We start from the raw sequence: 23,872 nt of genomic DNA on the forward strand, positions 1-23,872 counted from the left end.
TTGCACTCTGCGCGCCACCACCAAAGGAGTTTTGATCTACATGCCCACAGGGAATTAAAAAAAGATGAAAGAGAAGAAGAGCGCGATGGGGCGAATTTGTATAGCGACGAAGCGAGTTAACAAAAAAAGAGTGAAGCGAATAGCTCGTGTCGAACGATTGTCGCGGGTGCTGCGAGTGCGTTGAAAAGTCAAGCGCAAGCTCAACAACAGCATGTATACATTGAACGCGCGCAACAAGATAGTATCTCAAATGAATGCCTTGTTATACGTGCTTAAATTTCTGTGCACTAATCTATTAGCAATACACATACGCCTCGATCTTTCATGATAATATGAAAATTTTCGAGCATACGCTCCTTTTATTATGGCAACAACAGTAATACGAATTTTTAAGCAATATTCGCTTTATTAAGTACGCTTGTTAAGAAATTCAGCTTAACCAGTACGTCAAATATAACACGCATTTTTACATACGGATGTGAACAAAGTCACGCAAAAAAAATCTTTGAAACTCCTACACTCATCGTTTGCGGCGGATCGAGCGAGTAATAATTATCAAGAAAAAAATCAATTAAAAAGAGCTTGGAGCTCGGATCTTATGGAAAGAAGAAAGAAAAAAAAATAAAGGCCATTGGCAGACATTGGCATACACGCCGCACGTGGGTGGGTATAGACGGTGTGCTTGGGCGGCGAGGCAAAAATTCGCGCGGCAGAAATATGGGAAGATCGTTTACTCTTATAGGCGGGGAGTTTGCAGCGAGTATAGCTGACCGAAAGCGAATGGAACGCGTAAGACTTTATGGATGGTACATGTAATACGGACAAGAGCCAAAAGCAAGTGAGAGTTGCGCGTCTTTATAGAGAAGAACGTGCAGCAGCAGTGGCAACGAAGTAGTAGTAGTAGTAGTAGCAGCAGTGAGAAATGTAAAATATAAAAGCTTCTAGTGAGTGAGAGAGGAAGATAAGAACAAGATGCAAAAGGGCGAGGGCAAGAAAGAAAACGAGCGCAAGCGCGCAGCACGAGAGAGTATTCTGCCGCCGCTGCTGCTGCTGCTGCTGCGAGAGAAGCACATTCTACTAGGCGCGGACGCTCACCGGCATTCTGGATCAATACTCCCACCCGTATGCCGGCACTATAAACTCACTCCCTCTCTGTCTCTCTCACTCTCTCTCACTTTTCCACCACATACATCGTACTCTATATATTCACTTACAGCTTCTCTCCCGCTGCTGCTTCTATATGGCAAAGGCATAGAAAGCACACATGCATTAAGCGAGAAAATAAGTCAATTTCATTTTTACAATATCTATAACGCATGATATTACGCAATTTGCAAAGTTCTTCTTCTCTCGCTTTCTAACGGCCTACATGTCGATCGAATAGATATTGAAAAAAATGTCTGCCCTCGATCCACGATTGCTTCGATAGGTAATTGAAGAAAAGTAAGTGTATGGATCATCACAAACAAAAAAGAGGGGTCAATCAACAGGATATAGATTCGTGAGAAGTACTTGGCCGTGACGGATAGTTACCGTGTGCTATACTATCCGATCGTATATATATATAATAAAAGCTCTCATGTTACGTGAGAGTGAGAACATCGAAAATCGAGTAATTTCACCTTGTCTACTGTCAAAATGGGAGAAGCGAACTGTTCAACATTCATCGTGGATGTGATTTTATGCTCCGAGTCGAGAGGAAAAAATAAATCACCCACGACGTTTTCGTTTCGAACAAAAAAACGAAAAATCTCTCACGAAGTCACGAGATTTCCGAATACAGTTCGTGCGATAAGCGTATAGCACGAATATCTATAAAATATGCAACAGACAAGAAGAGAAACAGAGAGACAGGCAGAAAACAGACTAGAAGCTCTACAACTGATAGGCGCGTAGATATCCCCATGAAATAGGTCAAAGGAAAAACTCACCAAGCAAAAGAGCAAGAGAGTAAATAGAGGTAGTTGTCAGCCCATAAGGCCACAAGACAACATATACACACATACTGAGATAGGCAGGGAAGAAACAGCCCTCGTCCGTATGCACGCGCTATATAACTCACTCCCGAAAACATTGTATGCTTTCTTTCTCTCGCGTGGAGCACCACCAGCCCATCGCTCTTTTTATTCCCTCTTTTTTCCCATTTCCTTTTTTATAGCTTCATTCCTTTTTTGCGCTTCTTGCGTTTGTGTTTTACTTTTTTTTTTATATTTATTGCACTCGAGTCTTGTGGCGATCTTTGATGCATGAGGATATAATACGTTCGGTCAATTTATTTAACGGTGGTCAAAGTAGTTTCGAATCGCGTAATAAATAGTTTTTCTTTCTCTCGAGAGTTCGAGAAATTGAGGAACGAGACCGACATTGTTGCCTTGCAGTTTTACGTCAAGGAAATTGAGACAACGAAGGGGATGAGAATGCATCGTCGATAAATCTAAATTTTTCTTTTATTAACCGTAATAAATCAGGGTGCAAAAACTCTTTGCGCACGGGCGTGATAAATCACAACGTTTACACGCACGGTGTGCTAGCTGTTGCTTGTGGCCGAGTGATTTTCATATACACAGGTTGAAAGTTAAACAAACGAAAAGAAAAAAAAATTATTACTCAAAGCTCACTCTGCTGGTCAGCCATAAAAATTGAATATACATTCTCTGCACACTAACCAGACGCGGTTCGAAATGAATAAAACGGACGAGAGACATTGCATTGCGAGTAATTAGAACGGCCAATTAATTAGGCTTCGTATACGAATCTCGTTCATTCAATTTTGAGCTAAAGATCGCAATATAAACTGGCAATGCGCGCGGCTAACTAAACTCAATAATAGAGGCATTAGCAGTATCAAATATTTCCCGCGAAAGAGAAGGTTGATTTAATTTATTGTTTGAAAAACAAAGTAATGAATCGCAAAATAATTTGGATTCTCCAGCTCGCGATATTCGCAACTTTAAAAATGTATGCTACTTCCAGTCTTGTTATTCAAATATTTTGAAAATTATACTGTCATACAATAATAGCGTGTAATTGACATGGTCATTAATTCACGATGCGATTATTTTTATTCATGAAATGCATAACGTGCATAACAAATTAACATGTCAATATATTCATCAATTCTATAACCGCTTCAACTTTACATTTTCCATGACATTTCTCGTCGCATATAATCGCGGATGCAAGCCCACATCAGGTGCACTTGCATGCATCCAGTGCACAGCTTAAAGGCGCGGCAACCATACCCGAACGAGTGCCCGCGATCCCAAACGCCAAGCTTGATTATAGCGATCTTCCCGCGCAGCAATGATAATTATTCGTTTAAGCTCTATGGAAACTCGTTTATGAACCTACCGGAGATTGTCCGCACGTATTTAAGTTTATGATGTATATATGTAAAGTACGAGCGAGAGAGCCATGTCGATGTCACTCATTTTGCAGCGATCGATCGAAAGGTTGTGGTCACTGAAATGGGCCGAAAACTTTTTTCGTATCGAGCCTCGTGCTTATACGAAATACAGCTCTCATTCGACGACCTATTAGATTAAACGATGCTTTGCGCTGGCAGACAAACGTATTATTACGCCCATGAGTATTCATATATATATACGAGCGTTGATGCGTAGAAACTTTGCTCGTTCATTTCAAGTTACACGGACTCTCATTCATTTTATTTCCATGTCCATTCCAGTGAAGGTATTAATAGGAAAAATTGCTATGTTTACTGGGAAAAGTTGAAACAGAGTCATACCGTGGTGGTTTTAAGTCATAGATAGAATATAGTAATTATCATTCTCTGTTACAAAAATTATTATAACTACGGTATAAATTACTATATTCTATTGCAGAAACCCACCATAGTTTAACTCGGAGTCACTTTTCCCAGCGAATATAGCAATTTTTACTATAGGTTTACTTCATGAGCATAAATGGGAAAATTCTTATGATAAAGCGTCAAATAACTTCCGCACTGAATGAGTTATTGTTAGTCACAATGAAATACACACGGAAGAAAACTTGCTCGATCGACAAAAGAAGTTTGGAAAAAAGCAGGTCATAATACAACAAGTTACAACGAGGAACGGATAAAAGGAATATGATTTTTTTTTCTCTCTCTCTCTCACTCGAAAGTGCACATAAAAGCGAGCTTTTCATCACTGTTAAGTGTTAATACAGTCCATATACGCGAGAGTACAAGTGTGTACACGTAGACGCACGCTCGGCGATATTTGCGAGTTCGTGTGCGTGCGTGAGCACGATTTTTTCCCCGCTCGTTCGTCTGCAAAATTAGGCCGTTGCAAAGGAAAAAAAAAGGAGAGCGACTATTGTTGCGGAAAAAAGTGACGGTGACGAGAGCGACAGAAGCGAGAGAGAAAAAGAGTAAGAGGATGTCAATCAATGAAGCTTTTTCACCGTTAATGTTGCCGTTCAGGCTTTTCAGTATTGGCGATGAAGTAGAACTACAACTGTTGCTATTCCACTAATGCTTTACTATTTTGTATGTCATTGTCTGAAATGGTTTTCCTAAGGATACATGCAAAGAGAAGAGAAAGAAACGCAATAGTGCCCAAGGCTTGAAGAGTGGAATTTTTATCCGCGGTAGTATGCAGCATTTTTATATATTGGCCTTTCGTTTTGAGGCGAACGCTTTTTATACGCGATGTAACACGTTGCTTTGAATTACGTATTTTTTTACGACGCGTAGAGAACAAGTCAAGCAATTTTTTTTTCATGACGAGCATATTTTAATAGAACAAATGAGCGTTAATAAAGCAATTGTTGCACAGCTGTTATTTCATTTCAAAGTGCCAGTTGTTAAATCTACTTCAATTTTGTACGAGCTTTTTCTTGCGCATCGAGATAGAAAGCACACGTACTTTTGCACACTTCTGCTTATTTTTTACTTTTTTTTTGTCCCTTGATTTTCAACAGTAGCAGTTTTCTTGTTGAGGACTCGCGTGTACATACTTGCACCCAGTTTTTTCATATAAAAAAAAATCGTGCCAAAAAATGTGTACGTTATTTGCTCTCGATCTCAAAAACAAAAAAAAACCACGCGCGTGTCAGCAGAGCGAGAGGTTTCAATGGTCTTTGTTTTCGGTTCCTCGTAGTATGCGCTGCGCCGTGTTTTTCCTTTTCAGTTTTTTATAAACGTGTGTATATGCTGAAAAACTCTGATGCTGCTTTCTGCCACACGAATGTGCATAATCATCGAATTCAATATTTTCCGACGAAAAATTTTTAACGCGAACGGCGGCGCGTTAATAAAATGAGAAACGAGACAATGCGACAAAAATCAAGACTATAAAATCGTTATCGACAAATTTTAAAACGAATAATTTCTATAAATAAAAACTCGTAAAATTTTTCAATTGGCATAACATACGCGCGCGGTAGGCGTTGAAGACGTCGAACGAATTTTCATGATATATACATCGCGTTTGTGTGTCACACGTGAGGAGCGCAGTCAACTTCATATACATGCGAGTGAGAAGGAGAGAGAGATCGTGACGTAAACGATGTAAAGCTCGCTATAGCGCGTTGAATTTCTCGCCTGCGTGCAGAGTAATGACTGTGCTCGAATGTGTCTCGCGCGCATTTCGTGCACTATAATATATTGCGCTAGGCTCGCTCGCACCTATAGGTACTAGCGTTTCCTCGGAATCATCGTGTAATTATCTCAAAATTTTAGCCGCAGCTATGGGTGGCCTAGGACGACGACGACGACGTTGCGTTTGAGTACCACGAGCTGGTCTCTGAGATATAAACATAATTGATTTACTGTGGCGCGTATAAACGTTGCGCGAGCTAAGTGCGCAAAATCATTGATCACTTGCTATAGTATAATTCGGTTTTGAACTCAAATACATCGTAGAACTTGTGTTTATACGATGTAATACGGAGAGATTTTGTTAATTCAACGCGTGTAGGCTTCCGTATATTTTATCAATTATTTCGACGATTCTCGATAAACGCGAATTCGCAACGATTAGTTCAACATTTTAAGGGCCAATTTTTTTTCTCGAAAAAATAGATTTTTTACTGCCCGCGATGACGTTTCTCGTTCTGTGCTCGGTATAAATGATTTACGCGCGCACGCAGAGCTTTGGGCTTATATCATTCGCGCAGGTCGCGCCGCAGCAGCAGCGGTGGCATTTAAAATGGATTTGCATTTAAAACGCGAACACGATGAAAGCCGAAGCTCGGCTTTTCCGTGCCTCGCGCAATCTGTATATATATATACGCGCGCACGTTCGTACAGTACATGTACACATGCACGAGCAGCACATCGTTACGACTCCGATATGGCTAACGAATTGTTACGCTACGCGCTGTCACGTGCAGGTATTAAAAAAGAGCGAGAGAAAAAATTCCAAACAGACGAGTCGGAGCATTGTGCGGGATTTTCGCAAATTCTTTTTCAAAGTAATAATGCGCTGGGAAAAATGATATTGGCCGATATTTCATTATTATTATTATCATCATTATTTTTTTTTTTTGAGTTATCGAACTTTTGTAACTTCGGGAGTCTAGGCGCTTATTGTAAATCGAGGCAAAGGTCAAAAACGTGTGTGGCCCCGTCTATCATTTGCGTTTTTTTCGCTCAACTTGTGTAAGTAGAAAAGCCTCAAGCTATATACGTATAGTTCAACACATACACAGACAACGACTGTATAGAGCGTATTCAAACGAAAGCACCGATCGGCGAAGGTTACATACACTACGAAACTCTACGATATTGACGCTCATACACATTCTCGCACACACGCGAATTGTGTGTAGACATTTAGCAGAAGCAGCAGCAACAGATCAGGTGGTTCTACGTTTGATTATCTATCTTACACCGCATGCGTGCGGGGCAGCAAAAGGGGAAATTTGAATAAATGCAAATGCCTGCAGAAGCTCAATAATTCATCTCGTTGCGCGCTTGTGTGCCGTGCTTTGCTGCTGCTGCTGCTGCTGTTCAGTGCTCGAGTTAGATATATACATGTATAGCGACGCGCGTTCGTTCGCTATTCAACTGTTATATACATTATCGGAGAAGGGCAGCAGTTCATAAACGTACGTGCATGTGTATACCTATATGTTAGTCACAAGCTCAAAGCACATAATATATACACACGAACGGAGAGAAGATTTAGTCGACTGCAGATCATCACTCATATACTCGTGCGTAACATCTGCACATTCCGGCACATTCGACACGTTCTGTATATCTATATACGCGAATGTATATATACATTCGACATGTATACAAGCGCGCGCACACACATACACACACACACACGCATCTACTAAACGAGCATAGTAAGAAGTCTCAAAGTTACACACGCAGAGGCAACGCCGATATACACATACGCACACGGCTTCTATACACGCAGACAGGATACACGCATCGTATACAATATTATAATGGGGAAATATTAATCGGCGAATTTTACCGAGTAGGTGTGGGTCTTGTGGTTCTTGTTGAGCTGGAATGTCGTCGGCAGACATCGGGCTCGGGCTTCGGTTCCAAGTGCGGCGGCGCGGCGAAGTCGACGACAACTGCGACTTCGACGGCGATGATGAGCGGGACGGCGACGTATTTCCATTCTGGGTTAAGGCAGGCATATAATATTATTGCACCGGGACACAACTGGCGTGGGTTATCACAACGAGCATACAGCTGACACTTTTTTTCTCTTTTTGTATATCACGCACATACGCATACACAGTATAACTCGGCGAGCACACGATCGGCGACACAGGCAGCGGCAGCAGCAGCAGCTCGAGACACTCGCGCTGTCGATTAAATGTACGAGATAAGTTTCACACTACGCAGATATACGCACACACTGACGGTCAAATTTTATTTTATTTTCTTTTTTTTCTCTTTCTTTTTTGTTATATTTCTCGCGTGAGCGGCGTGGATAGTGCGCGATAATATAGACGTTCTGCCGCACGGTAACAACTGTGCTGCGCGTCGCCGATACACATACACACACTCTCTCTCTCTCTTTCTCTCTCTATATCTGTCTGTCTCTCTTTCTCGCTCTCACTCTCATCGAAATTACCGTCGTCGTCGTTGTCACATCACTGGTCTGTCGCGCGTTTTGTCGTCATCATCCTCGCTATAGCTCCGTCTCTCTTATATGTCTGTTTCTCTTTCTCGCGCACTCTCTCTCTCTTGCTCTTTCTCGCTCTTTTCGAGTCTACGGTTCTTATATTATACGCGAACAGCAACACAGCATACATAACATGTTATATACGTGTATGTGAAATACGCACACGCATACCAACGCGAGCAGACGTATATATAGAGCCGCGAGGCGGGGAAAGAGACGAAACGCCGCTCGTGCTCCGACCACACAACGCGTGTGAGTGCGTGATTGTGATTTCTCGCCGTAGTCGCGCTCCATAACACACGAGTGTGTGTTAGTGTGCGTGCCATATACACATGCGTGTACATACCTACAGCTTGATATTGACAATGACCGAGTCAATCAATGCATGCGCGCGCTCTCTTTCCTACTCTCGCAAAACTCCGACTTGGTGTAACGTCGTCGAAGCAGAGCATAGGCCGAGGAGTGTCTGCGAAACGAGCCCCGAGATCGATTGATCTTCCTCGCGAGAGATATAGAATTGATCCAAAAGACGGATCGAGTCGCGAATTCAGCGTATTAACGCAGAGCGAGAAACGTTACGAGTATGCAGAGTCGGAAAAATACGCAGAGTATATCGACGGAGCGAGGCAAGGGCAAACTTATCAAGACGTGTTTTTCTTGCGCTTTCGGAGTTTATAAACGTATACCGATCATGAAAGAGCGAGAAAATCAAGAATAAATCGGGAGGAAAACGGTCGTGCACTTCAACGCGCGTCATCCAAAATTATTATTCTATTTGTTTACATTTAAATATATATTTATACGAAAATAACTTGTTTGGTGCATACTAAAAGCCTATGGGATGCTGTGTGAGTGTGTGCCGCCGCAAGTATTGATTCGTGTACAGTCGATTGATCGCAAAATATTTACGGTTTGCGGCGCGATACACGTGCCGCTGTGTAATTGAATTTTTTTTCCCACCATTTTCCTGCACATAAAATATTAGCGCTCGTGTGCGATGGAATAAAAATAAGTGAATGAAAAAACTTTCCCTGATAATCGATTATGGTTATTCATACTCTGGACATTAGCCGTGGAATGCGCAACCTTTCGAACTTGTCAGAGCGCGTCTCGATATAAACTGTACATTTTTCAGGGTGTGCGGGTTTCTCAATTGTTTTATCGGGGTTTGAAGTAATAATACGAGGTTATTGCTATTTTAATTAATAATAGTTACTGAAGCAAGCGATGTGTGAACATTGAATTTTTAACTTTTCAATTAAAAAAAATATCGTTAATGCATACCTAAAAGTGAAAACGAGTCCTTACGATCCTTGCGACCCATCTTGTTAGATGTGAGGAAAACACGGCGAGAAAAGGAGGTGTGTGCGTTTACAATGTCGATTTAGAGCACGTACTGAAAAAATCTCGTAGACTCACTGACTTCCAACTAAGAAGAAGAAAAAAAAAGAATGAAAAAAACTTAATTAGACACATGAGGAATTGTGTACCTATATGTATTAACGTTGGGTGTTTGATGGGGTAAACTGCTAGCGTGAAACATAAAACGATGAGCATGGCATAAGATGAAAACTGCTATTCGGAGCGCAGGTGATTATGGGAGGTGAATTTCTCTTCTTAACGACGTTAAGCCAGTAACCGAACGAAAATTTAGTCGATTCATGGTTATATATTATGCAGTACTACTAACGGTACGCGGTGTGTGTTTGTGTTTATTTTATTATTATAATTATTTTTTTTTTTTGCTGTACACCACATCACGCAGTTACTTTGGTACTCTTGGAACGAGCGAGCGCAATTTTGGGAATTCTGCGAATTTGTCTGCAAGTAAAACCCGACGAATACTTTTTGTATACCTGGGTTGAAATAAAATTTTCATTCGTTCACTTTGTGAGCTTGTGGTTGCGAGAGCACGTAATTTGTACGCATGATTAAAATCCAAAAGTACATTCAGGTATTGCTAATAAAAATGAAGTTACTACAATCACACACCAGTTGGAATGTTTGTTTCCTAATTTTTGATTTTTTAGAGCCATTGACCCAAAAAAAAGTAATTTGAATGGCTGCTGAATAAATACATCAATGTGCAATGAATGTTTTTTTTTGATTTGATAAAATTGATTCGATCGATAATATGAAAAGTTTTTAGTTTCTTATATCAAGGTGACGTCGACAAAAACCCAAAAATTGAGGAGATTGCTCCAAAATAATTTTCACTCTTTTTCTACGACCACGAACGACAAGGTTATCGTGTGATTCTTTAGAAGCGATGGTTTTTATTATTTTTAATAAAAGTCGATTATATATTTACAAACATTTGTACGAAAGCACGAGAAATGAAAGAGTTCGACAAGAAGTATTGTTTGGCTTTAAAGCTCACTCTTTACAGTATTGGTCGAGGAAATTTGCACGGGACTTTGCTTTTCTATATATATTTTAAAACTTACCAGCTTATTCACAGCTGAAATGCATCTCTTTCAATATAGAGAAGAAGGAATCAGAGTTTTTGAACAAAAATATAAACTTTGGGAAAGATAGCGCGCATAATGCAATGGTAATTTCAAACAATAGAAGATGGCTGTCACTTTTTATTTTTATTTTCAATTTAAGAACAATATATTTCGCTGAGCGTCAAAGTCCTTCCGGCTTATATTAGAAAAGTTCCAGGACAGCTCGTAAGTTTAATTGGAAAAACATTCCACGGAGCGAAATACAGCATAGATGAAAAATCCACACCGAAACTTTGGCGTGTATAAGAAAAGGCTCGATCAGTGAAATCGCTTAACGTTGCCAAGTTTATCGCGTTCCTGGGTCGCGTTGCTTTTTTTGGCCGCGACGGCGTTGAAAAATTTCTTCCCTGAAGAAATCGTCGCTCGGGCACACTGCTTTCTGCTGTTACATAGACAAAGCGAGAGAATGAGAGAGAGGGAGAGAGAAATAAGCGAGAGATTCACGTTGACAGAAGTCGAATTTTTGTGAACGCGAGTAGTCTGGTCGTCGGGTCTCATTCGGTCTCATATGTATATTTATAGCATAGAGCAATTTTATCCTAGTGGTAAACGAACACACCTATATATACAACAGGTTTGATATCGCATTCGGAACATTATTCAGAGATCGGTAAACGGAGAAGAAGAAAGAAGAAAGAAGAGACGAGAGAGTTGAGAGCAGAAAAAAAGTTACGCGAATGCATATCGGCACGCCGAACGTGCGCAGTTTATCAAGAGATAACACACGAACATGCAGGATGATTGCGAAATTCCAACGATTAGAGAACAGTTCATTATCTAATCTATCATCGACGTAGCTCGGTGCAATACGATGTGTGTTGCCAGCAACAGCAGCAGCAACAGAAAGCGGCAGCGGTGCGGCTCGGCAGGTTACACTGATAGTATAAGTGCCATGATTATGATTTTTTTCATCGGTATTAACCAGAAAATTGCAATTAAATTAAATGCTGCGTGGTCGATGTGTAAACTTTATCTAAAAACATGCGTTTTATATACGATTGTTGGGAAGCAAAGGGGAGAAAGGGTTTTTGATATATATGCTATATAAGAGTCGATCGATACCGGATTCTCCTCATCGTCGTCGTCGTCGTCGACGTCGACGTCAGCAGCGGCACGAACATTTGAAATGCTAATATTTCTCTTTGCCCGCGCGGTGGTGGCCGAGGAAACTATATGATTCAAACTAGAACAAACATCGATCTCTCTCGCGCGCGCCGAGTATACAGAGTAACTTTTCGTTAAAACATTGAAATGTCGCGGTGCTGCACATTTCTCATATAAAATAAGCCATGCGAGCAGCGCGGCGGCCGTAACTGCACAAGCACAAATTGTCGAGCAGCGAAAGTACAGATGATAAAAGTGCATACAGGCGCGAGCGCGTGCGTGTGTTGGTGCTGTCCGCTACACAGGGACGGAATTTTTCCCGCGCTTCTGCGATATACCCACGCGCTGCAGGAGAGCTGTAACTGACGCTGTTTCCCCATTGCACATGTCCAAACTTTTACCGGCATTGCTCCTTGTAGTAAAAAATCGGTCTGCTACAATTTTAATATCTGTTCATAATCAATAATCGTATAACGGATTCGAACGAAGGGCTAAGTTACTCTAAAATTGTTGTTTTATTACATATAGTTTTAATTTTATTCAGAGAAAAATCGATCTTAAGCACAAAAGTACGAGCGCTCACTTAACCCTATTACGATGAAATACGAAAATTCCCTAATACACAGATATTACAAGAGATTATAGGACGCCAAGAAAGATGACATGTCTGCGAGTGTGTTTCATTTCTGCAATGCGCAATTACAGCTCAGAATAAGTGTCTTGTCATTGTCAACCGATTAGAATATGGGAAAGTGACCGAAAAGTTTTTCTTCTTCGATCTGGATGATATCGGACAATGCGATGATGACGTCATGTACATCCTGAGCTGACCATTGCAAAGAAAAAATTTTTTTTTTACTCCGCGATTATTATTATTACATTTACTTTGGGCTGCTGTCAATGTATTTTTCCTAACTTCGTAGTATATGCGGGACCTTATCGACCAGCAACACATTAGTTCTTCTGTCAGGTTTGTAAGAAGCGATCAATTCGACTTCGCGCGAGTGCGAAGGAGGACAGGCTGACACCTCGAAGGAATTGGTAGTAATATATAAGTACGTCATGAGAACAGAGCCGCTGGGATTTGAGAATGATAATATTTCTCAGTGCTCTCTGCGCTGCAGAATTTCGAAACTTTTCACGCTCAACTTCATTCTTTTCGTCAATCTTGAATGATAGAATACTTTTCCGTTTTCGCGATAATCCCAAGTGCCATTCAAGCGAGTCAAACTCCGGGTTACCGTCGACTCTAAGAAGATGAAAAACATTTTTGTCGAAGCAAAGCCAAGAAAATAGTTGACCCGCATTGTACAGGGAAACCAGTTTTTTTGGCTCACTTTTATATAGAAGCTGCAGTTCACCGCTCCTGAACTCATATTTAGCACGATGACAAAATTCGCCTTGTCATAAGACCCAAAGAAAGAGAGAAAAAGAGAAGTTTTATCTCGATACCGAAACTTACTGATCTATATTTGTCTAATCATTTTACTCTTATGTCGACTGACCTTCGCTGCGGAGGAATTGTTGTCTCGAGAAAAAACTCGAAAGTAGAATAAACATACTTAGGAGTTTTACGAGTTGACTTGAAGTTTTGCTTTGTTATCTCAATTTAATATTGATTTTCTCATTGCACTGTACTCTTTTCTTAGTTTAGCAATTAGGTTGGATATTTTTTTAAGGCTCTTTTCAATCGATTTTTGAAGAAAATGGTTTGAGATAAAAATGGGATTCCAATAATTTAACCTCGTATTATTATCGTTAAAAAAAAAGTAAAAAAAGAGTCGCCCCTGTTCACGTCGCACGTATAACGCGCATAATCTATTTGAGGACGTTAGATTTTCCTATTTTGAGTACATAAACGCGTCAAACGCTCGTGGCTTTATTTGTGTGTTTTTGGATCTCTCGCGAGGCGGGAAGTCAATCGGTCCGTTTGAGCTTATGAGCAAAGAAACTCCACGTTCACGTTTTTCGTCGATCTTAGAGAGAGCAAAGTTATTTTCGATTAATACAAATTGCGGACCATTCTTCAATTGCGAGGCAGGCAGCTTTACGAGGTCTGAAACTTTTCACAAAAAAAGCCACAGTTTTCTACATTACTGTACCCAGCGTTACTGCGTCGTTAGTTCTAATTATGGATTCGATGGGTCATTCTTTCAAATTTTCTTGTTAGTGAGGTAAAAAAAAAGAGTAACGTCCGTAGTCGTCGTCGTTTTTGGCTCTAACGTCTGCGTGTGCTTGTGAATTTTCGCAGATGTTTGTTTTGTGCATTTGTTCGCTTCATTGATCGAACTCGTGCACGTGCACCTGCTCTTACGAAAAAAAAAAACCCTCGTTACTTGGTTTACATGAGTCGTGAGCCTGCGTACTACTGAGCAGTGTAGAAAAAAATCCAAAATATACGACTTTGGTTACCAGCAATCAGCTTGGCTAAGTATACATTTTACTCGGGGTTGAATGTGAGTTTAAAAAAAGTTTACTTTTCCGGGCCGAAACTAACGAGCAGTTTATTTACACGAAACGCATTAAAAATAACATTTTACTTTTGCAATTGTTCAAATGAAGCTTTATTGCTCGTTTATGAAAAAGAGACGTTTTACGACGTATAATAGAGAGCGAACGCTAATATTTCAAGCCAGTAAGTAAAAGCTCTATTAACTGGGTAAAATGAAGTTAAAGGACGAATCGACCGCGGCGCCGCAGAATTAGCAACGGGCGGAGAAAAAATATATATTTTGGCAAACGCGTTCAAGATCAAGTGCACGAGTGACCGAAGAAGCAGAGTGGAGTAAGAGAGCAAAATTGCTGTTTGCACGAATTGGCACGGTGATAAAATGAAAAATGGATCGACGCGATCTGCGAAAGCTCAGTCGTTGTCGTCGTTTTACTGTAATAAAATTAAGTATATACGCAAAAAAACTGCACAGCCACAGTACGAAGCGACAACAGCAGCGGCATATTTTACAGAATGCGATTTTTCCTGCACGCGTATACAATCTAAGTTATCGAGTCTACAGGTGTTTTTAGCCGTCAAGTGGCTCGAGCCTAATCTATATAATAATGAGCAACTAGTCGGTATAAAAAATGTATACAGTAATACACGAACGCGCTTATTCGCACTTTAAAGCGAGCGGCGAGCAATGTGTATACATAAATTCAATATACATTATTATACAGCAGCTTGCGAGCTTACAGTGCACAAAGTTTTGATTTATATTCTTTCTCTCTCTCTCTCTCTCGAGCGGGGCGCGCTGCTTGCCGGACTCGAGTCTCGCGTGCACTCTAATATTGGTGGCTCTTGAGCACAGCGATCGTGTGAGAGACGGAGAGATAAGTCCGTATTAGTGGCTTATATGTCGCCCGCGCGCGTTTGGCAGATATTTACCGCGCGCGGCTCTCGAGAATCGAGAGTATAAGCATATGCACCGAGCGACGATGGCCAGCGCAGCATATCGGTGCGACTGAAATATGTTCGATTCGATTAAAGCGATTCCCGTATATGTAAAGCGTACCGCCCGCCGCTGCGAGGCCCGAGTGTCAAAAAAGGAGACGAGAATCGCAGCTCTCGAGGAACAAGCGAGAGTAGTAGCAGCAGCAGCAGCAGCAGCTGCAGTCATCGACTTCGGCAGCGCAAAGACGAACGAATGATAAAATGTCGCTGACCCCTTAATGCCAGTCAGCAGCGGCGCGCGACTTTGAGGAGGTGGCGGTGGCGGCGGCGGACGATCGATTGCATCGAACACCCGTGTTTCGGCTCTCTCTCTCTCTCTCTCTCTCACTGTGCTGTATAAACGCTACTATAGAGCGCGGGTGGATACAGTGTGCCGGGGAGCCGAGAGGGCGGCGGTGTATATACATATATACACACGCATATCGTACAGGATGTATATCACGTTGATCTTCGGTACACTTGCACGTTTTTACCCACGATACTCGCGTGGCTCGAGCTTCGGTGCATCGGCCCCGCAAGGAAGCCCACGGCAAAACAAAGACAATAATAATAATGACGATAACAAATAATTGTAATAAGACTCGTGCGCCACGCAGGTGAGAATGTAGGGCGACACGCGCGCGTGCGAGGATCGCCACGTGGCACACGGGGCCCGTTACGAGAGCGCGTGTAACTCGATGTGGCGAATTATGAGCCCGCGGCGGCAACAACATCCGAGGCCGGGGCGATATTACGCGCATTCGACCGTAGCACGCGCGACGTAAAATGTTCCTTCTTTTATTGACTCTCTTTCTCGCTTGGCCCCCGCTTGAACCCTTTTATCGAATGTCTTATATATAGAGTAAATCATTTTGGTAATCGAGCCGTGGCCGATTCGCAGCCACGCTCTTGTCAAAACCGTTCGTTTCGCAGCGATACCAAGTGTGTGTGCGTGCGTGCGCGATTATACAATTCTAGCAGTAGTATGTTTCGCCGTTTAAGATTTACCGTATGCCGATAAAACTGTAATACTGATACTATGCGTCCGCGATATATATATTGCGATGTATGCTTTTTTGTAACGTCTTTTCGCTTAAATATAATACCGGTATACAAGACGGAACGAACGAAACGTCAACGTAAATAATCGATTAAATTAAAAAACAAAAAAGTTAATGGAATCATTTTTATGCACGCGCTGATAGTGCAAAATAATTATCTCTACCTCAAAGGTGTAAAATACACGCGGCATTATGCAGTGCGTGTAAACAGCAGACCCGGGGTTACTAAAATTTCAATTAATAATTGCACGGGCTCCTTTGGAGCTAGAGCCTATATATTTACTACGATCCTTTTCTATATACCGTATATAACTCACTTTGAGACGCGGTCTTTTATGCACGAATTAGCGGTATGCTGCAGAGATTAATTATTGATTCTCCGCTAACTAATAGTCCATTCCCGCCTCCCTCGTCCCTTGTGTACCTCCCGCAAGTCTCGTACAAAAAAAAAGAAGATAGAAGAAAACTCGACTTATATTCTACCTTTTTCCTCTTTCTTATCTCAACTACTTACGTTTCTCTCCTCAAGTACAATGCATTAAGAAGTGAAAGAAACTACGTGTACAAAAGAAAAACACGAAATTGCACCTGCAAAAGTGAAAGAGAATTCGTTTTTTCGTGTGCGAAGAAGAATGCAGTTTTCCCAAAGCAAGTAATGAACTTTAGTTATTAGTATCATTCATTGTTGATGAAAAAATAAAAAAAAAACTTCTGATTTTTATAAATCAATCGAATGTACAACAATTTCAGAATTTAGTTTTGGGTTTGTTTATTCAAGGGAAGTGGGTAGACGACACTTCTCATTTTCGCATTACGAAATTGTAAAATTGGTAAACAAAACTCCGAATAACCCTAGATAACCCTAGTTTTTCCTGAAAAATTGTCTCATATACGAAAATAAAATTGTAGTGTACCAATTTACTCTCAATAGTAATTTTATATAGATTTTATCCAATTGAATTAAATTTTATCACTCAGTTTCATAATGTTTATAATCTATCAAGGCAAGTCTCTAGCTAACTGGTAAATATTAAATTGATATCGCAATGTTTTACATAAGTCCAACTTGATAAAATAGAAATTGGTCTGTTGTTTGTTTGGTTATTTTTTTTTTTTATTATATCAAAGTTAATACTTTGAGTGTATTAGTTAAACAAAATAAAAAATAAACTGCAGATATTGATTTCTTTTTTGACGTTCGATCGAGGCAAAGCTTGTTTGAATAAACAAACCTACATCGATGACTTAGATCAAAATTTCACAATATAGGTTATGTTAAACTTCCAAAGCTTTGCATGACTCTCGAAAGTGATATAGGTGAGTATTAAGCATCAAAACTGACGTTCACTTTTAAAGTTCTACTTATTCGTTAATAGTAACTTTTTGTTTTATCGAAAGAATGTAACAAAATTCATTAATAATATGTGATTCGTAATCTTAATTTTAATTGTTTTTTTATTTCAAAATAAACGAGGTAATGCTGTATACTTATCATCAATATTGTTCTTATCTTAGAACCATGCCTTGCACAGAAAAAAATTACTCAACTATCTGATTAATTGTGCGAGTAAATTTTACTGACGAATTTCGGTATTTATATCTTGTAAAAAATTTTCAATATAAAAAAGTTTCAGTTATGTGTTAGGCTCTAAATTTTTTATTTATTATCATTATTTTTTTGTATATAGCACCAATATTGATCTGTATCAACATAGTTCATTTATGTAGTTATTTCAGTTTATGTTCTAGAAGTACAATGTTGTTTTCTTTTAATTACCTATTGTTTTTCTGCATATTTCAAACATATTTTTGTTGTTTTGGAAAAATTTCTCATTTTGAAACAATATATTTATGAAATGAATAATTTTACTGTAAAGATAACTTTCTTATTCAGTAATTGATGCAATTTTAAGTATTCATTTAATATTCAAATAGCATAAGCAAATTAAACAAGTATTTATTATACTTTGACTAAATATTCTTAATAATAACATAATCGTATTAACTTTAGTTTGCAATTTACAGAATTGAATTACAATGAAAGTTTTTGTCAAGCTTTTGTTGACAAAAATGACTTGATGATAAAATCGCATTAAATGCAAATGCAGACATAATTTTTCAATTATCCTCAACATAGCGACTACAGTGTAGTTTTACAAATGTATGGAATTTTCAATTACTAGCTTACTATAAAGGGCCCTGCTGCCCATAAATAAATGAGTGGTGAAATAAAAATAAAAAAATGGTAAGATGGAGTCTAATTTTGGTAACAAGATGGGCAAAAGAGAAATTTTATAGGAAAACAATTATGGCTGTTGTACTGACCTTTGAGTTGTGGGAGCTGCTGCAGCTCGACATCAACCGAGTTGCGATAACAAGAAGAGCCCTGTGACTTTTTGGACTTCTTTTTGAGTGATCGTTTAGCAAAAGGATCTATCCGATCCACAAATGTTGTCGTCTGGGACATGTTGGGTTTTTCTCACAAGGGGGGATGATAAGAGGGAGGCACTGGATAGCTAAGCTTGTGTGACAATTGTAGTCTTGCCTCACTCTTCGACTGATGGCCAAGTGTTAGCTGGGGCCCATGCCTCCAGAAAAAAATGACAGATGATTATTCAATGAGCAAGCTGCTTTACTGGTCTTGATTCTGGAGTAGGAAAATTCACATGAACACTCACAAGAAGAAACACTGATGGAGTACAAGCTGCATACACTTGTCCGATGTAGCACTAGGAATGTTGAAACACAACCGAGGTGTCAACGAGACAGAGTCACTGAGCTCGAGCACCCATCACACACCTTATCACACATACACACACACACACACACACACTGACGCACGTGTCAAAAAAATCGTTGTAGACGGGCACAGCACGAAAGCACGATTACGCTTCAGCAGGAAAACAAGCCGTTGCAGATGGTGCGGTACGAACCGTACGAGTCGGTGAGGCGCGTCGCCAGGATCATCGGCGAGTCGGACTTGGTCATCGCAGTCGCGCGCTCGCTAGCACGTAAACTTGCAGATAGTGCAGTATAACGCAGACAGAGCGAAAGAGAGAGAGAGGTGGTCTCCGTGCTGCAACGAGAATAATGGAAATGTCGTCGCGCGGACGTCGAGCGGGCAAAAGTGCAGTCGAAAAGATGCGCCTATATACAGCTCACTGTGTGCGTATGTATCTCCGTCCGATCTCTTTGGGCCACTCTTGTTTTAGCCTCTGGGCGCCGCGCGCCGGATGTGTGTGCGTATATAATATGCTTCACTGTGTGTGCGGTGGGCTGCCGCAGCTTTGCTATTGCTAATGCTGCTGCTGCTTCTACTCTTCGTGCAGAGTTTAGTTCTTTCTCTCTCTCTCTCTCTCTCTCTCTCTCTCTCTCTCGATGCTATGCTATGCTGCTTTAGCGGACGCGCCGTTGCGACATTCGCGCGATGCACTATATAAAATAAACACGTCTGCGAGCTCCTTTTTTATAACCTGTCTGCTGCTGCCGTTTCTGTTGCTAATGCTGCTCCCGGTGGTAGACGCTCTTCTGGCTTCGCACGGCTACTCCACTCTTCTGGCAGACAGTGCACACACTGACTGATTCGCAACACGCACACACTCTGCAGCACACACGTACGTGCACGCACACTCGGGCACACGAGTCACAGAGAGAGATCTCTATATGTAGTCGAGAGAGCGCGAGAGCTCACGACATGGTCGAAGCTTTAAGGACACAATGCACACTGCAAGTCGACTATGTCTAAGCGCACTTCGGGGGCGAGTTGTATGCGACCAAGGTGTCGTTTGAGATCGGCCACGATGCAAGTAGACGACGTGCCAGAGCAGAGGTGCAAGAACAACGACTGTAGTTGCGGTCGACGGGGTGCCTCCACCGATGCGAAATGTGCAGGCTATATAGGCGCGATACCTATTAGATACGTGAACTTTGGGCTGCTAGTGTTGTATAAAGTCGTTCGTCTCTCTCTTTATGCGCCACACACACAGCAAGAGAATCCGTCGTGGTGGAGGCGAGGATATAACCCAAGGAGCACTGCAATGTATTATTGGACACAGGACAATGAATAAGCTTAAATAGCGCGTTGCTTAACAATCCATATAGGAAAAATATAGCTCTCTGTACTGTGGTATAATATTGCGTGTTGAAACGTCTCTCGTCGTCCGCGATGACTCTCGATTGCAGGCGCAGCAGCGAGTCGGCGGCGCCGCACGGCGATTCGCAAAATTCTGCTGCTGCTGCTCCGTATACGCTGCTCGGTCAGAGTTTTGCGGCGCGCGGTGGCGGCGGTCGTTCGGTGATGGCAGCGGCAACGGCGGGCAGGCAGCTGCGCCGCTTCTACTCGGCTTAGTGCAATTTCTGTATGTTGGTCGTGGTCGCGTTGCCGAATTGCCGCTCGCAGTCGCGACTCGCAGGCAGGCCTGCAGTTGGGAAGAGATGCACAACACACGCACACACGCGCGCGAGAATAATAAAATATGCGTAATATACGGTCGCGAAGCTGCTGCAACTGCTGCTGCACTCGGTTGCTCGCTTGTAATTTACAACGACGACGACAACGAGCAGCCGTTCATCATATCGAGCTGTCCGTCCAACTCTCGCCTCGACCGATGTTGCTCCGTTTTTGTCTTTTTTTTTTCCTCTTTGCAGTTCGCAGCTCGCACTTGCACTCACTCGCTCTCGTATGCGCGCGCGCGCGTGTGTGTGTGTGTGTGTGTGAGTAAAAAAGCGCACACACGTACGCGGCAAATATCGTGTGTACGTTGGCTACGTGCAAATTCACCTAAAAACGTCGTTGGCTCCCTGCGCTCCGATATAAGTATACTGCGCCGCGCTATATATGTGTATATTATATATCGGGTACGAGCGAACGAACGGACGAACAAACGCGCGAGGCTTGCATGAGGCGCGTCCGCTACGACGACGACGACGACGATCGTGTCCGTGTGCACTGCGCGCGATTCGTTTACGCAAAACTGCTATGTGTGTGTGTGTGTGTGTGATGTGTGTTTTGTGTGTGTGATAGCGACTTGACTGCGGTGCATACACAGACAAACCCTCGTAGCCTATGTGTATGTGTGTTCATATATATATCGCATGTTGTATATGCTACGGGCTACGGCGACTATGCGAACGCGCACCGTGTCGCCCCCTTGAATTTTTTTTCGAAAATTATTTACACACTGTAGAGCGGTGGCAGCAGTTAGCAGCACTCGGCAGCCGTCTTTCGTATGGCAAAAGAACCGCCCTTGCAGTTACGATATGTCCGACTTGACAACGCATGAGTTTTGTTTTCATCTTTACTTACTCATACCGCATTTTCATTTTTTATATCAAATTACACATTGCTCATCCGGCGTATGCAACTTACCACAAATCTTTACTTTATGCCTTTCTAGTAAGTTAGTAATGCAAGATTCGAAAAAGCCCGCCGTTGCCGGCACGACAACTGCATAAGCTCGCTCGCAGCTTTTCGAGCTTTCGCCGCGATGTAAACTAGGTTTGTGTACATACACATGATCGATGATAATGAAGCAACCGTTCGGTACTTAAAGATCACGCTACATTGGCGCCATGACTGTTACGAGTCGATGATGTTTTTGCGAGAGTTTTCGCTAGGCGTAAGGTGCAGCAGGGCCTTTGTATATTTTATCGGACAGTCGCAGCGAAGCTTGCGCACTTGGCATCTATGTAGCAGCAACTGTGAGAGAGGCGAGAGTAAGGCTGAAAATAGTCTAAGCTTTCTTAGCGTATGTCGATCTTAAAGCTGCGCGACGACGATGTTAAGCGTTACGTTTGCACTGCACGAGCGGCTGCTGCTCTGGCTACGAAAAGTCATACGAAAATTGGGAATAATTCGAGATAGGATCATCTGTGCGAAGACAACTAATTTTACATTATTACAGTTTAAAGAGAATTACAAAATATGTATAATAATTTAACACAGCACAGTACAACGTCAAGGAGGATAAAACGCGCGTGCTCGTTTTGAGCGATGTATAACAGAGCGCAGCACTCCAGCGATGCCAAAAGCAGCAGAGAAAAAAAATCTGACGGTCGCCGAACCACGAAATTTCAAGATCTCATGTTTCAATCTCATTATCTTATTTTCATCTACTGTTAGCCAAGCTTGTGCTTAAGATACTTCAGATGTATTTTGAGAGATCGGCATGTAACAGAAACATTTCGAGTGAGAATTTTATCAATGAATTTGATAAAGAATTTGAAACTCTTTCAAATGGTCACGAAGATACACGCGTTAATACAAATAATAATGAATGTGTCATGTGTCAGGTTATGTGCGATTAAATAAATACGTGTATAAATATCAAAGCTCATTTCATTATTATAGCTGAAAAGTGATATTAAACTTCATCGATCTAAAACAACTTGACAGAAGTTAGACAACCTGGTCAACTGGTCAGTTGGAAGCTGAAAGGATAAATTTCATAACGGGAAAAGATGATTTGTGTAAACTCTCCAAGGTTTGTTTCAAAAATTTTATTATTTATCAAGTGAACAAACTTTAAGAGAATAAGTTTTACTATTTACTTATCATAAGAATAATACGTTTTACTGTTGAATTTTTTATTTACGATCTAGTGAAAAATAGATCAAGCCTTATTATGTAGTTTAATCCATGGTTAAAAGTAAAATTTTGTACCAAACTTATCAATGACAAAATGCTGTAATTTGACGACTCATTTATAAATTTAAATAATATGTAACATTGTATACATCAAGTTATTTGATCAGTTATATCGTTTTTATTAAAACGTTATGCTAATGTTAAAATGAATAGGATGTTAGTGAAACATTATTAAAAACCAAATATCAGAGTAAAATTTTTATATCAATTACTCGATTACAGGTCAAACCAATCACTGTTGTTGTTGTAGCTGCTGCTGCGGAGAGCTTACTTCCTGTTGTATCATTCGGCTGCTGGTTCAATATACTTGACTAAAACCAAACGATTGATCTGAGACTACTTGCCATTCAGTGAATGATAGATATTCTTAAAGGAGTTGTTGTGTTATGGAACTGCAGGATCTTGCACTTCTCTTACTTAAAAGTTAGAAAAATGAAATACTTTAAAACATAAAATTACAATTTTTCTCATTATTTTCTTGATACTATATTATTATTATAAATTTTCAGATGTATTAAAAACTGCTGATCCAAAGCCAGCTTTCCCAGATGCTGATGCTGGATCTTTAGTAGACTCCATGCCACAAAAACAAGGGATGTAACGTCAAGATGTTCTTGCTGCTAATATTAAAATTTTCAAAGTTCGAGGAGAGAGGCTCTTGATAAATGCGCCAAAAAAGTTGTTAAAGTTTTGGTTGTTGGAAGTACAGCAAATAACAACAATATAGTACTTCTTTGAAGTACAGGTAATTAATTTTAACAATCGACAAATTTGAATTTATAAAATTATGTTAATTGATCTATTTTTCTAAGGCACTCTTGGGTTGATAATCCCTGAAGAAGTTCTTTAGAAGACATAACATGGTGTACAAAGGGTACTTTGTTTAAGTTAAAAAACAATCATAATATGCATGTAATAATGCAGATTGGTGTGAGTATGTATAGAGATAATGTGTGATATGTGCCTAAATAATATAAACAATTGATGCCTATAAAGCGATAATTTTATTTCAAATAATT

The 23,872-nt window shown here is 40.8% G+C and overlaps 1 protein-coding gene and 1 long non-coding RNA gene across 6 annotated transcripts in view; one reads left to right on the forward strand and one right to left on the reverse strand.

Annotated features, from left to right (window-relative positions):
- The window catches only part of LOC106659396 (serine/threonine-protein phosphatase 2A 56 kDa regulatory subunit epsilon isoform), a 41,203-nt gene extending 20,389 nt beyond the window's left edge, over nucleotides 1-20,814 (reverse strand). For 2 of the 5 annotated variants that reach the window (XM_014381947.2, XM_014381946.2), the window contains exon 1: nucleotides 7,440-8,331. In XM_014381947.2, the coding sequence (XP_014237433.1) occupies nucleotides 7,440-7,611 (172 nt within the window). In that variant the 5' untranslated portion in view covers nucleotides 7,612-8,331. Of the gene's footprint in view, nucleotides 1-7,439; nucleotides 8,332-9,389; nucleotides 9,535-18,532; nucleotides 20,240-20,329 lie in introns of those variants that run through there. The other 3 variants (XM_014381949.2, XM_014381950.2, XM_014381951.1) reach the window with 3 other exon arrangements.
- A 1,212-nt stretch (nucleotides 20,815-22,026) lies between these two features.
- On the forward strand, nucleotides 22,027-23,848 carry LOC111694355. The gene is made up of 4 exons (XR_002763609.1): nucleotides 22,027-22,689; nucleotides 23,076-23,276; nucleotides 23,363-23,598; nucleotides 23,666-23,848. It is a non-coding gene; the product is annotated as an uncharacterized LOC111694355 (long non-coding RNA).
- The last annotated feature ends 24 nt before the right edge of the window (nucleotides 23,849-23,872 follow it).

The sequence above is a fragment of the Trichogramma pretiosum genome, unplaced genomic scaffold (assembly GCF_000599845.2).
Source record: "Trichogramma pretiosum strain Unisexual culture from Peru unplaced genomic scaffold, Tpre_2.0 scaffold9, whole genome shotgun sequence".
NCBI classification, from domain to species: Eukaryota; Metazoa; Arthropoda; class Insecta; order Hymenoptera; family Trichogrammatidae; genus Trichogramma; species Trichogramma pretiosum.